Source organism: Podarcis tiliguerta, assembly GCF_965153285.1.
Source record: "Podarcis tiliguerta genome assembly, chromosome: 3".
NCBI lineage: Eukaryota > Metazoa > Chordata > Lepidosauria > Squamata > Lacertidae > Podarcis > Podarcis tiliguerta.
In genome coordinates, this window is record NC_139536.1 from 77,327,147 (window position 1) to 77,339,858 (window position 12,712).

Sequence of the window (12,712 nt, forward strand, 5' to 3'; positions counted from 1 at the left end):
TCTATGGTTTCAGAAGAAAATTACAGCTGGGGCTCTGTGAAGGTACCCACCAGATTGCCAGTAGTGACAGTCCATATTGTTCAAGTCACTTTGGGCTGACTTTGCAGAAGGCAGAAACTTTCTGAGCTCTGCACAGAGTAAAATGATACTCCACTCTTCCGCTGAGTACTTTGGCATTTGGAGATGAATAAGGAGAGCAGGATCTTTTATTTCCGCAACAAGACTTTGGGGGAGCAGCACTGCAGTCTTCCTCACCACTTTTTCTTTCTCACTGCATGTGTAGACGACATGTAGGAGGGGAGGGGTCAGTGACAACCACACATAATAGCTTTCTGTGCTGCCATTGGTGATCCTGCTGCATACAACAGTTTCACCCCAAAAGAGAGATTTACCCAAAATGGCCACAATGTAAATAAAATTAGCTGTGAGGAGCTAAAGGAAGACAGGTTCAAATTTGGTCCAAAAGACACTTCCCCCTCATAAACCATGCCCACCTGCCTCACAGGTAGAGTGGGAGCCATAGAGTGAGCTCCTGATTATGCAGTGGGCAAGCAAAGCACCCAATGGGTGGGAGCTGCAAAGACTGCTGGATTGGCTGTGAGAGAAAGTTCCCTGTAGGGAACTTGTTCATACAGACAATGCCTGCAAAAAGCAAGGCAAACTCAGACGCAGGAGTGAGACGTGAGCCTTGTATGCACTTTCCATCACTATTCTTCAAACTCTTCACTGGATGTAGAACGTGACTTCTGTACTGGGAAACTGGAATTTCCCTGAACTTAACAGGATAAAACCTACTTAGTGGCCCTGGCTGTTTTAATGCCACAAAAATAATTTTGTGGAAAGCTTAAAATTTGCGGTAAGTGATTTCCAGTGTAGCTGTGCTTCTAGAATGTACTTTCCCTTGGGAAATATTATACAGTCATGCCTCATGTTATGTCCGCTTCATGTTATGTTCTTTCAGGTTACGTCCCGCGCCCACCCGGAAGTACCGGAAAGGGTTACTTCCGGGTTTCGCCGCAAGCGCAGAAGCGTAAAATGACATCATGCGCGTGCGCAGACGCAGTGAATCGCAACCCGCATGTGCGCAGATGCGCCGCTGTGGGTTGAGTTCTTTTCATGTTGCAAATGGGCCTCCAGAACGGATCCCGTTCATAACCAGAGGTACCACTGTCATTGGCCCTGGTCCTTTGGTTCCGTTGATTTAAATCTGAGGCTGCTCTTCAGTTTAGTTAAATGAGTATCTATATACTGTTTTATATCCATAATAACCTCCATCACTTAGAGCAGTTACATATTTAGGGTGATGGAAAAATGATGAGAAATGCCTTTTTGGATTTTTAATCCAGTTTGTGCCCTTTGTGCTATAGCTGTCATTCCAGTAGATCCTGGATATATCTTCTTTCAGGTGAACTGCTCAGTCTTTCCAGGAACCATTTAAATACAATGTGAGGTGGATTTCTTTCAAAAGTCAAGTGTTTCCATCTTGCAAGTCTAGGGAGCAAAGGATTTAGAATGTGACGTAAAATGAAAACATAAAATTCATTGCCATGGGAAAAGCAATTGAAATCTATAATTAATATTGTAGCAGTGATGTGAAAGACTCAACAGCACCCTTGGACTTGGTGTCCTTTCTTCTCGTGGTTGTTTTTACTCTTTTAATATTGGCCTGCGCAATGATTTTTGACTGTATTAAGTGTAAAACAAATGTCTTCAAAGTAAATTTGGTACAAAAGACACACTTTATTAGAGATGCTGTCTTCACTTTACAACGAAAGCTATTACTTGTTGTGAACATTACACCAGATAATCAAACTCCTCACAGCAACTCTAGCATCCATTGTGAATATACTCATTTTTAGTTTCCATGGCAACACAACTGTATAACAGAAACCCCCAAAGATGCATTTCTGGTCTCAAATGTTGCCCCAGAGCTCAATAATGCTCCTGGTGTTGTGCTTGCTTATTGATTTCATGTTAGTGTGAAAGCTGCAAGGAGAAAAGTACTACTCAGACTTGAATGCTGAGGGAGAAGAGGATGAATTTCCAGCAACAGCTTTCCTTCAAGATGGCAATGTCCTGTTACAAGCTCTCAGCCAGAGCTATCTCTCTTTCTGCCACAAGCTCTCCTTGAAGGGCTAGCCCACACCAATATCTCAAGGAAAGGACATCAGAATTTCAGAACAAAGACCAGAAGTGATGTTGCTAATATCCCTTAAATTGTATAGTGAAGACCCTAGCACTAGAACTCAATGCTGAAAAAAGAGAGTTTATGCACTGCTACACCCCAATACATGCCCTACATGAGATTTACCATTTTTCTAGGGTGGTTTCGTTGATGACCAAACAGTGTCTACTGTCAGTTTTTTTGTTATTTTTAAAGCAAAAGTTCCATTTCTTCATTCACAGAAAATATTTCTGCAACTTGGAACATGCCATCTACTAATTTCTGGAACAATACGGAGCAGCCCTGAAGTGTATTCAGACTTTGATTGGATGCACACATCTCCTCTTTGAACTATCAGTCCCAAACCCCAAACATCTGTTTTGTTTGCATGAGTTTGTTATCTATATGCTAATAGGAATACTCTGGATTTCATAGTAGTAAGAGCTTTATCATTACGTTGGCGCTGCAAACAAAAGCGAACCATATAAAACCAGCAATCTGGTGTTCATATTATTGTAAGTGCCTGGTGGTGTCATGCATTATCCAGGTTTTGCTGATGCACTACCCATGCATACAGCATGCATTTAATTTACCTGTCTGTCCTGCTCAGCTCTGCCCATCACTACACCTCAGCTGCCACATGGCTTTTGGCTTTTATGCAGTGTCAACCCCAATCCCAGCAAGAAAATTTCATGAAAAATGAATCCATGCTGGAAAACTGAGGGAGGGATCCTAATGGTAAAGCAAAGCTAGTTAAAGGACTGCTTGCAAGTTTTGCAAAAATATTAAGATGTTATTTTGCTTCTTTTTTTTCAGGAAATGATTATTGACAAGGTAAACGGCCAGGTTGTTCCTCGGTACTTGATATATGACATAATTAAATTCAGTGTAAGTATATCATGCTTTGTAACATTTAGTTAGGGTAAAGAAGAGCCAGTTCTAATAACCATTTGTATAAATGTATAAACTACTTCTTTAAACCAAGTAAAAACCTCTATATGGTGAAGAACAGTAGTCTTTTTAGACAGCAATGAATACTTAAAGTCAATTACTATCACACCTGTCAAGTGAAACCGAAATGTGTAATGGGCAGCAGTATTGTTCAGCATGGAGACTATGCTGAATATATTTGTGGATTTTTCGTGTGTGACTTGGTAAGAGTGTGCTCCCTGGAGTCTTCTTCACTCAGTTTTTCTGAGCTTTTCTTACAGGATTCTTGGGGGGGAATCTTTTAGTAAAATCTCCCCTTCTCAGGGAGCAGAAAGGAGAACTACAAGGAAGGTTTGCCGCAGCAGAGGCAACCACTGGAATACACCCCCCCTTCCCATTTCATAGAAGTAGTCTAGGAGGATACCATGATCAATGGTGTTGAAAACCACAGAGAGACAGAAATAGGAATAAAGTCATACTCCCTTTGATCTCTGTAAATCTCATTTGCCAGGGTGACCAAGGTCAACTCAGTCAAGACAGCTACCCCACTGCAACTCTCTGTACCACCTTACTCAATAAGGAAATATTTGTGACTGCTTGGAAGCTTTTCCAGTCCAAGGGTCCAAGGGTTTATTTTGCAGTGGCACTACCCCCTCATACATTGCACATTCTGGATCCAACCAGTCAAACCCCTTTTGCTAGATTTAATAAGCCAGGGAGGGACAGGGGTCAAGAGGACTTGTGGTTGTGCATTAAGCAGCAACATGTTGTCCTCAGCAGCTGGCTGCATCAGTTGAAACACAACACATCATTGGCTATGGCATTGGATGCTTCATCTGGAATTGCAATAACTGCAGAGTCAGGGTTACTCCAAAGCTGAGGAACCTAATCCTCAAAGCATGAATCCAGTTAATCACAGCAGATCCTCAAATGCTCCAGATGTCCTTCCCCCACAGTGGGAATCAATTAACATCTAGAAATAACTCCACCGGCTGGATCCTAGAGGATGCAATGCAAGCTGTGAAATGAGCTTTCTCTGCAGTCCACACTGTCACATGGTAGGGTATCTTATGTGCCCCATGGTTAATTAACCATAGTTTGTTCTTGGGAACAAGAATTACTAGGTTTGAAACCAACAGGATCTGAAACCAACTTCATATGAAACAGTTGTGTTTGTTTGCTGGTGGATTTGATATTGCTTCTGCAAAAGGATTTCCTTTTCCCCTCCTCTTCCTTGTAACCTTCCATGTACCCTCCAAATATGTTCCAAGCATATTTGGGGAACCACCAAGCAGATTTGAAGCTGGGTGGAAGGCTGCATGGGGGAAGGAGAGGAAGGAGAAGTCGCTTATCTCTGTTATTTTAAGATGTTTACAATGGTTTTTAATACTGTGTATTAAATTTTAATGCTTGTAACCTGCCCTGGGACCTTTGGGTGAAGGGTGGGTTGAAACAAAAACCAACCAACCAACCAAAACAAAACAATAAATGTGGGGAGCCAAACTCCAATGACTCGGTTTTCAGTTCCTGTTTTTACCACCATAGCTGTAACTATGGGTTTCCAGTTTGGATGCAAAGAGAAATGATGGTTAATTAAATTGGGAAACATTTAATTGGGGTCTGCCAAGAAGGCAGGAGGGAAGACGTGCTTCAAAAATGGAGTGTGTGGGCACAAGCATTTGTGCGCATATCATAGCTTAAGAAACTGAACTGGACCCAATGTATTGCCCTGCATTCTGTTCCTCTGATTTCGTTAACATGACTGTTCTGGGTCAACAAATTAATTTTTAAATTAATGAGTTGTTTATTTCTTTACTGAAAGGCAGTTTCTTTAGCAGAACACATACATCAAACAAAGTAGACTATTCTAAAAGTTAGTGTGCTTATTTTAGGAGGAAAGGAACACCTATGCTGATAGGGTAGATTTCAGCCACCAGGAACTATATTAACCCTGGTTGAGATTAGTAATGCTTGAAAGTCAAAATACTTTAGGTTGCTTAGAATATAGTGGGAATCTGAAAAGGGAATTTACTAAGCAGCATTGTGCTTCCAGTTCAAGGACAGTTCCAGACAATGTGTTATCAGCAGGAGCAGAAGTAAGGCTTTATCTTCAAAAGGCCATTAACAGTAGCCAAGCTGTAAAGATGAAAAAAGCTAACAAACTGTCTTTATGCTAATTATAGAAGCCTAATTACAAAAATAGTTTAGCTGGAATGTTTGACTTGGCAAGAGGAAGCATAGTTTTTTCAGAGTTATTAGGTACTGAACAATGAAAATCAATGGGACGCGATGACTTGTCGCAGGGGAAAAGTGCTAGTTGTTGCTTATTTATTTATTTTTTAAAATTCTGCTCCACCAAATGTTTGAAAGAGGCCCAATGGGTCATTACGAAAATGGTATAAAAACAGATTGCCACTCCCAATTTAGACCCAAATACAAAATCAGAATATAAAGATTAGCACTAATTTGTGCTGCATTGAATTATGTGCAGTCAATAGTAAGAGAAATGTACCGCTTCCAGATCCTTATAAAAGTAGAGTTTATAACAGTTGCTTTAAAAGTTTTGTTTTATTTATACATTATATATTCATGCCATTTTAAAAAATAGTCTTTCAAACTGGCTCATGCAAAAAAGCGCACAATATCCTGTTTCGTGCACAAACTAAACCTTAATTTAGCACTATATGCACAAGCAGTGATGAGTCTTATGTGCATGAGCCTTGTATCCAATTGTGGGCATGAGGAAGAAGTCGGAAGAATCTGCTTCTGTTTTTAATCTAATTTATATACCTTAATGTCTAAAACTTGGGGAAAACCTGGTTTGTGTAATCTATAATTTGTTCAAACAAGCCATAATCGTTGATTTAGAAATTGGAGAAACCCTGGAGAGAGCCACTGCCCATCAGTGTAGAGATAAGGCAGCTTTCCTGTGTTCCTAGTTATGTGTGAAATGGACCATTGCTGCTGATGGGAACTGTACGTAAATGAAAATAAGACACCGGACAATGTTTACTAATGAAGCAATGAGACACTGTGTGGAAGGGATAACTCACAAGGGACTTTGCAAAGCCAGAACGAAGAGGTAAAGTTTTAATAGGCAGTAGTTTCCAATTCTGGTCAGTTACTGCTGTGCTGTACTTGAGGTGTTCCATAGGTCTTTAATCTTGCAGTTGATGATGGGCTAGAATGTCTCTGAGAGGGAAGGGGGAAGTAAACTCACTAGAGATGCTCCCTTTGACGTCCCCCAATGGGGTCAAGCTAATCTTCCGCTTGCCACAAATAGTGTTCTTGGGAGGTAAGAGCTACACCTTCCCAGTGGCCCTTGGTTCCCTGGCTGTTGACAGAAGCCAACGTGACCTTCTGTTTGCTACTGCATGGATAATACAATTAAAAGTTTTAAATATCCTTCTGTGGGAGAGTCTTTCCTATCAGTGTGTTATTTTGTTATAGGTAAATAATGGAAGGAACATGTAAAAGCTTGGGGAGGAAAAAAGAACAGCAACTTCTATTACTACTTTGTGTGAGTTTGTAAATGCATCAAGAGAGAAAGTAAAGTTCAATGGTCAGATTGATCACATATATTTTTCTCAGACAACTTCTGGTCAAATGCAAATTGGATGGGCTACATATTAAATAATGGGAAGAAATGTAATTCCTTGTGCTTTACAAGAGGTCAGACAAGTTAATCTGGTGTATTCTGGCTTTAAAAATCAAAGTCTGACTTGATAATGTAATCCATATGGGGGGAATTAATTTACCAAGTTCCCATCCATAATCATTTCAAGCTTTTTAAAATATTGCTTCAGTCTCAAAAAGACCTTCAAAATCTGAAATCCAAGCACCTAGATAGAAATGTGGTTTAAAAAAAGAATATTGTGTGAAATAGAATTAAGGATTGACTTCATAATTGACTTAAACATTGATGGAATTGATAAGTAGTTTAGGCCATAATAAGAGTCCTGTTGTACCTTAGAGACATTCTGACCCATTCAAAACTTATCTTTTACTTTGAATCCTTCCTTTTAAAATGTCCAGCAGTTTTGCTTCCACTATGTGGGATTTTTTTTTCAGGGCGTATACAGGGTCAGGTCCATTCTGTGTCCAGAATGACACTTTTTCACTTGCTGCCTTACCAATAGTGAATGAAAACTTGCTTCAGGTGAATAGCCTGCTCAGGTGCTGCTGCTCCTCCTCAGTGGTGTTTTTGTGGACATACCAGCTTTTCTCGCATTGCACATGGTGTGCAGGGTTGAGGGAGCAAATGCAGGGGCTACTTATCTGCTGGGTTGAATTAGTAGATAAGAAAACACTCGATAATCAAAACATCACTGGAATCATTGTAATTTCAAATAAAATTACAGCCTTCCTTAGTAAATTGCCTCTGTAACTTGAGGCAGCTTTTTATGAGCAAATAACTTTCTGGCCTTATGATTCATCCACACATTTGGTAGAAGGTATTTGCAGCTGAGGGACAACGCAATCGAATGCACTTCCACATCAGAAACTGGTGGTAAGCTAGCACTTAAGGACAAAAAGTTCTTTTTTTAAACAACAACATTTTTTATTAAAACATTTTGATTGTTTTAACAGGGAATACTGTTGGTTTCTGTTTTCCTTCACTGTGCAGCGAAAGGGCTTGTCACGAGACAGGTGTTTACATTCCACAGTCTGTACTGTACTGTTGGAGTTTCTCACGGGAAAGGGAGACTGGATGTGACGTACACTGGTTTCCTGTTTTTCACTGTGTTTTTTCTCTCCAAGCTGTCGAGGAGAGAGGATGCTTTTCTGCTCCGGCAGAGGCAAGATGTCTTTCTGTAATATAACTGCTTTGAACTGTAAATAAAGCAACCAAGAGTATGCAGCACGTACTCCTCATCCTTCCGCTGGGCACGGAACTCTGCTTTAACCAACACGTGGTTATGGGCTCCAGAAGTCGAATCGGAGTGCCGGCAAAGGATCGGAATGCAGAGGGACAGATCGGATTGGAATCTGCTCTGCGCATAAACATGATTGATGAGGTATGTTGCTACTGCTCCGGGCAGCCTGCCAGCTTCTAGTTAATGGCTTTATGGCTGGACTTTGAACTTTTAAAGCCGTTTTGCCGGGAATAGGAAAATGGCTCCCAGGCTCAAGTTACTATGCTGGGGAAATCGAAAGTAACTTTTAAGTGCGCTTTTGGAATAAAGCAGGTGCAGCAGTGACGCAGCAAGATTTAAAGCAGCATATATGACGCTGAAGGCTAATGCCAGAGTCATGATGGCCCTTCAGGATGCTTGTGGGATTCCTAAGCTCAACAAGAAAAATTATGCCGACTGGGTTTTGTATGCAGAGGCAATTCTGCGGAAAGAGGGTTTGTTTGAGGTCATTACAGAAACCCCCCCAGCTCCAGTTACAGATGCATGGAAAGTTAAGGATTCCAAAGCACGGGGAACACTTACATTGATAGTATCCCCAGAAGAGCTCTGTCTATTGCGTGATAAGACCTCAGCCAGAGAAATTTGGGATTCTTTGAGAGAGGCTCACTTAAGGACAGAAGCTGGATCTACTATGTTTTACTTTAACAAGCTGCATAATATGGCTCTTGCTGAAGGTGGAGATGTGCGTTTACATCTGATGGAGATGCAAAATCTGAGACATGAACTGCAACAGAGAGGACTCAACTTTCCAGAGGCTGTGTATTCTTTCATGATACTACAATCTTTGGGTTCAGGTTGGGAGTCTGTTGCAACCCAGATTGCTGTGCAGCCAACAGCTCAGCTAACAGTGGACTTTGTTACTGCCGTGGTATTAAATGAAGCAGATCGCCGGGGTGCTAGCTGCATGGGCAAGGGGGAGTCTTCACAGACGTCATCCCATAGTGCAGTGGAACCACCAGATGGCGCCAAAGCTTTGAAGGCAGTGAAATGCTACTCGTGTGGACGTCTAGGCCATATGAAGAGGGAATGCAGATATCCCAGGGCCAAGACAGAGCAGCGCAGCGAAAGCTCATCGCGTGGAAAAGGCCGAGGCAAAGGCAAAGGTCCGGTGTCTAGGACAACGCAGCACAAGGCTATGGTTTCACGCTTCACTCCAAAGGTTGCAGAGGTCCAGAAGACGTCTAGATCTTTCTTCGTTGTTGATTCGGCGGCGACCCACCACATGTGCAACGATAAGAGACTTTTTGTGTCTTTTACACCGCAGGAAGGTGCGATTCACCAGGCGGATGACCACACTATTCCCAGTAAAGGCTACGGAACTGTTATTCTTCACAGTTTGGACTTATCGATACAGAATGTCCTTTACGTGCCAGACGCCAAACATAATCTGCTCAGCGTTGGACAACTGAATGAGCGGAACATTGACGTTTCCTTCAAGAACAAGAAGTGCATCATCACAAAGAAAAATGACTATGAATTGCATGCTGAATATGTTGATCGTTTGTTTGTTTTGTATTATGATGATGTTGTGCAGGATGACACTTGTTGCATTGCAGGTTCTAACAAAAGTTTGCATGCAGGATGTATTCATGATTTTCATCGAAAATTTGGTCATTTGCATTTTGAGGCAGTATCTAAAATGCCTGCCTTGGTTGAAGGTATGACTATTAGACCCTGCAGGTACCACATGAAGTGCAAAGCATGCGCAGCAAACAAGGTGAAAATGGCTGCGAAAGGTAAGGTGTCTAGTAGGCAAGCTACGGAACCATACCAGATTATTCATGCTGATTTGGTTGGACCACTAGCGCCCTCTTTGGGTGGAAATAGGTACTTCATGGTTCTCATTGACGCATTTTCTAGATATATTTTTGTGTACAATCTCAAGCAGAAATCAGAGGCTTTTCCTAGGTTCAAGGAATTCTGTGCTTGGTTGGAAAATGTGCATGGTAAGAAGATAAAGACTCTTTTCAGTGATCGCGGGGGAGAATTCACTTCTCAGCAGTTTGAAGCTTTTCTGACTGAGAAAGGAATTCAACACGATTTGTCTAGTCCTCGCTCGCCATGGCAGAATGGACTTGCGGAACGGGCAAATCAGACATTGCTTCAAGGGTTAAAAACCTTGCTGCATGATGCCAATCTTCCAGAGAGTTATTGGGCCGAATCTCTCTCGTGTTTTGTTTACAGTTACAATCGCAGGTTATCTTCAGCGATTGGTTGTACCCCCTATGAGAAGATGTTTGGCAAGAAGCCATACATCAAACACATGAAAATTTTTGGTTCTGACATGTGGGTTCATTCACCACAAAATTCAAAGTTAGACAAGCGTGGATTGCATGGTATCTTTCTAGGTTATCAGAAAGGGTCTTACAGAATAATGATGACTGACTCTAAGACAATTAAGCTCACGAGAAGTGTTGAATACAATGCAAAGTGGGGGGAGAATGTGGGAATTTTCCAATGTTATCCTGATGACAGTGATGAGACTGAGGATAGTCAGAAGCAACCACAACAACCCACACCCACTGATGAAGGTTCTGAGTCTGAATCTGAAACTGAATCGGGTGATTCAGAGGATTTCAAGAGTGCGAAAGCCTCTATGCGACCCTCTGAAAGCTCTGATCAAGAATTGGAAGAACCATTGTTCACAATAGGTCGCTTTTCTCCTAAGAAGGAAGAGGAGAGTGTTGAAGACTTAAGGCTAATTCGTAGGTCACAGAGAGCCACAAAAGGCAAACCTCCAAAGAGATTTGCTGATGAATTTGCTACGATAGCAGTAACAGCTGTTAAAAGCTCCAAGAAGGTATTTGAACCTTCAAGTTTCCAAGAAATCCAGGGTTTGGATTCAAAGGAAGCTGAACCATGGTTAAATGCCATGAAGGCTGAGCTTGATTCCTTGGAAAGGAACAAAACATGGGAGCTAGTTCCAGTAGTTCCAGGAATGAAACTGCTTGGAAGCAAATGGGTCTTCAAAGCGAAGACTGATCAAAATGGCAAGATAGTCAGACACAAAGCCAGATTGGTAGCCAGAGGTTTTGCACAAGTACCAGGTGAAGACTATCACGAGACCTACTCACCCACAGTGAGGTATGAAAGCATTAGGCTTATGCTCAAGCTAGCTGCAGAGGAAAATCTACACATTAGTCACCATGATATTAATACAGCTTTTCTGTACGGATCTCTGGATGAATCACTTTATATGCTTCCACCTGATGGCGTACAGGTAAAACAGGGATTTGTTTGTGCTCTGAAGAAATCCCTTTATGGTCTCAAACAAAGTGCACGGTGTTGGCACACAAAACTCACTGAAGTATTGTTTTCTCTAGGTTTTCAGCAAGGGAAAGCTGATCCATGTGTATTTGTCAAAGAGGAGGGGCAAAAGAAACTGTACTGTTTGTTTTATGTTGATGATTTATTATTCTTTTGGAAGGATGTCGCAATGTACAATAACGCCCTAGCTCAACTGAAAGAGCACTTTGACATGAAAGATCTTGGTGAGGTAAACAACTACCTATCTCTGGAAATAGAAAGAGATCAAGATGGTAACATTCTAGTACACCAGTCACGGAAAATTGCTGATGTGTTAAGCAAACTAAACCTGATGGATGCTAACCCTGTAGACACACCGATGACAACAGGTTATCAGGTAGATGACACTGGAGAAGCATTTTCTGACTCTACACTGTACAGAAGTGTGCTAGGCAAGCTAAACTTCATTGCCAGATGTTCAAGACCAGACATTGCTGTTAGCTGTAATTTGCTAAGCAGACAAGTCAACAATCCTAGTGTCAAGGATTGGAAAGCTCTGAAACGCATAGCGCGGTATTTGAAAGGCACTATGCATTACAGACTGAGATTTAACAATCAGAAGTCTGGTGGTCTTGAGATATTTGCAGATGCAAGTTTTGGAAGTGACACTGAAGACAGGAAAAGTACGTCTGGAGTTTGCTACATGTACAATCAGGGTCTGTTTGATTGGTCATGCAAGAAGCAAACAACAGTTAGCTTAAGTACTTGTGAAGCTGAACTGAATGCACTGTCTTATTCACTTAAGGATTGTGAATGGTTGATACAATTGTGCAAAGATATGAAAATTCCTGTCAAATGTCCAATCCAGGTTTACCAGGACAACAAAGCATGTTTGGCTTTGCTGAAGTCTGAAGGTTGTAAGCAAAGCACGAAGCACTTGCAATTAAAATTGCAGCATGCTAGGGAATGTATTCAGAAGGGACTCGTAACGGTGTCCTATATGCCAGGTAATAAAATTCCTGCTGATGTATTATCCAAGATTGTATCAAGGGATCAACACTGTACCTATGTGCAGAAGTTGGGTTTGTACTGATATTGTACGAACACGCTGCCCAGTGATGTTCACAGAAAGGGGGAGGATGTTGGTTTCTGTTTTCCTTCACTGTGCAGCGAAAGGGCTTGTCACGAGACAGGTGTTTACATTCCACAGTCTGTACTGTACTGTTGGAGTTTCTCACGGGAAAGGGAGACTGGATGTGACGTACACTGGTTTCCTGTTTTTCACTGTGTTTTTTCTCTCCAAGCTGTCGAGGAGAGAGGATGCTTTTCTGCTCCGGCAGAGGCAAGATGTCTTTCTGTAATATAACTGCTTTGAACTGTAAATAAAGCAACCAAGAGTATGCAGCACGTACTCCTCATCCTTCCGCTGGGCACGGAACTCTGCTTTAACCAACAA

At 41.6% G+C, this 12,712-nt stretch overlaps 1 protein-coding gene across 3 annotated transcripts in view; it reads left to right on the forward strand.

Annotated features, from left to right (window-relative positions):
* RNGTT (RNA guanylyltransferase and 5'-phosphatase) overlaps positions 1-12,712 on the forward strand; it is a 119,919-nt gene that overhangs the window by 37,866 nt on the left and 69,341 nt on the right. For all 3 annotated transcript variants that reach the window (XM_083433518.1, XM_083433519.1, XM_083433517.1), the window contains exon 10: positions 2,981-3,052. In XM_083433518.1, the coding sequence (XP_083289644.1) occupies positions 2,981-3,052 (72 nt within the window). The remainder of the gene's footprint in view (positions 1-2,980; positions 3,053-12,712) is intronic.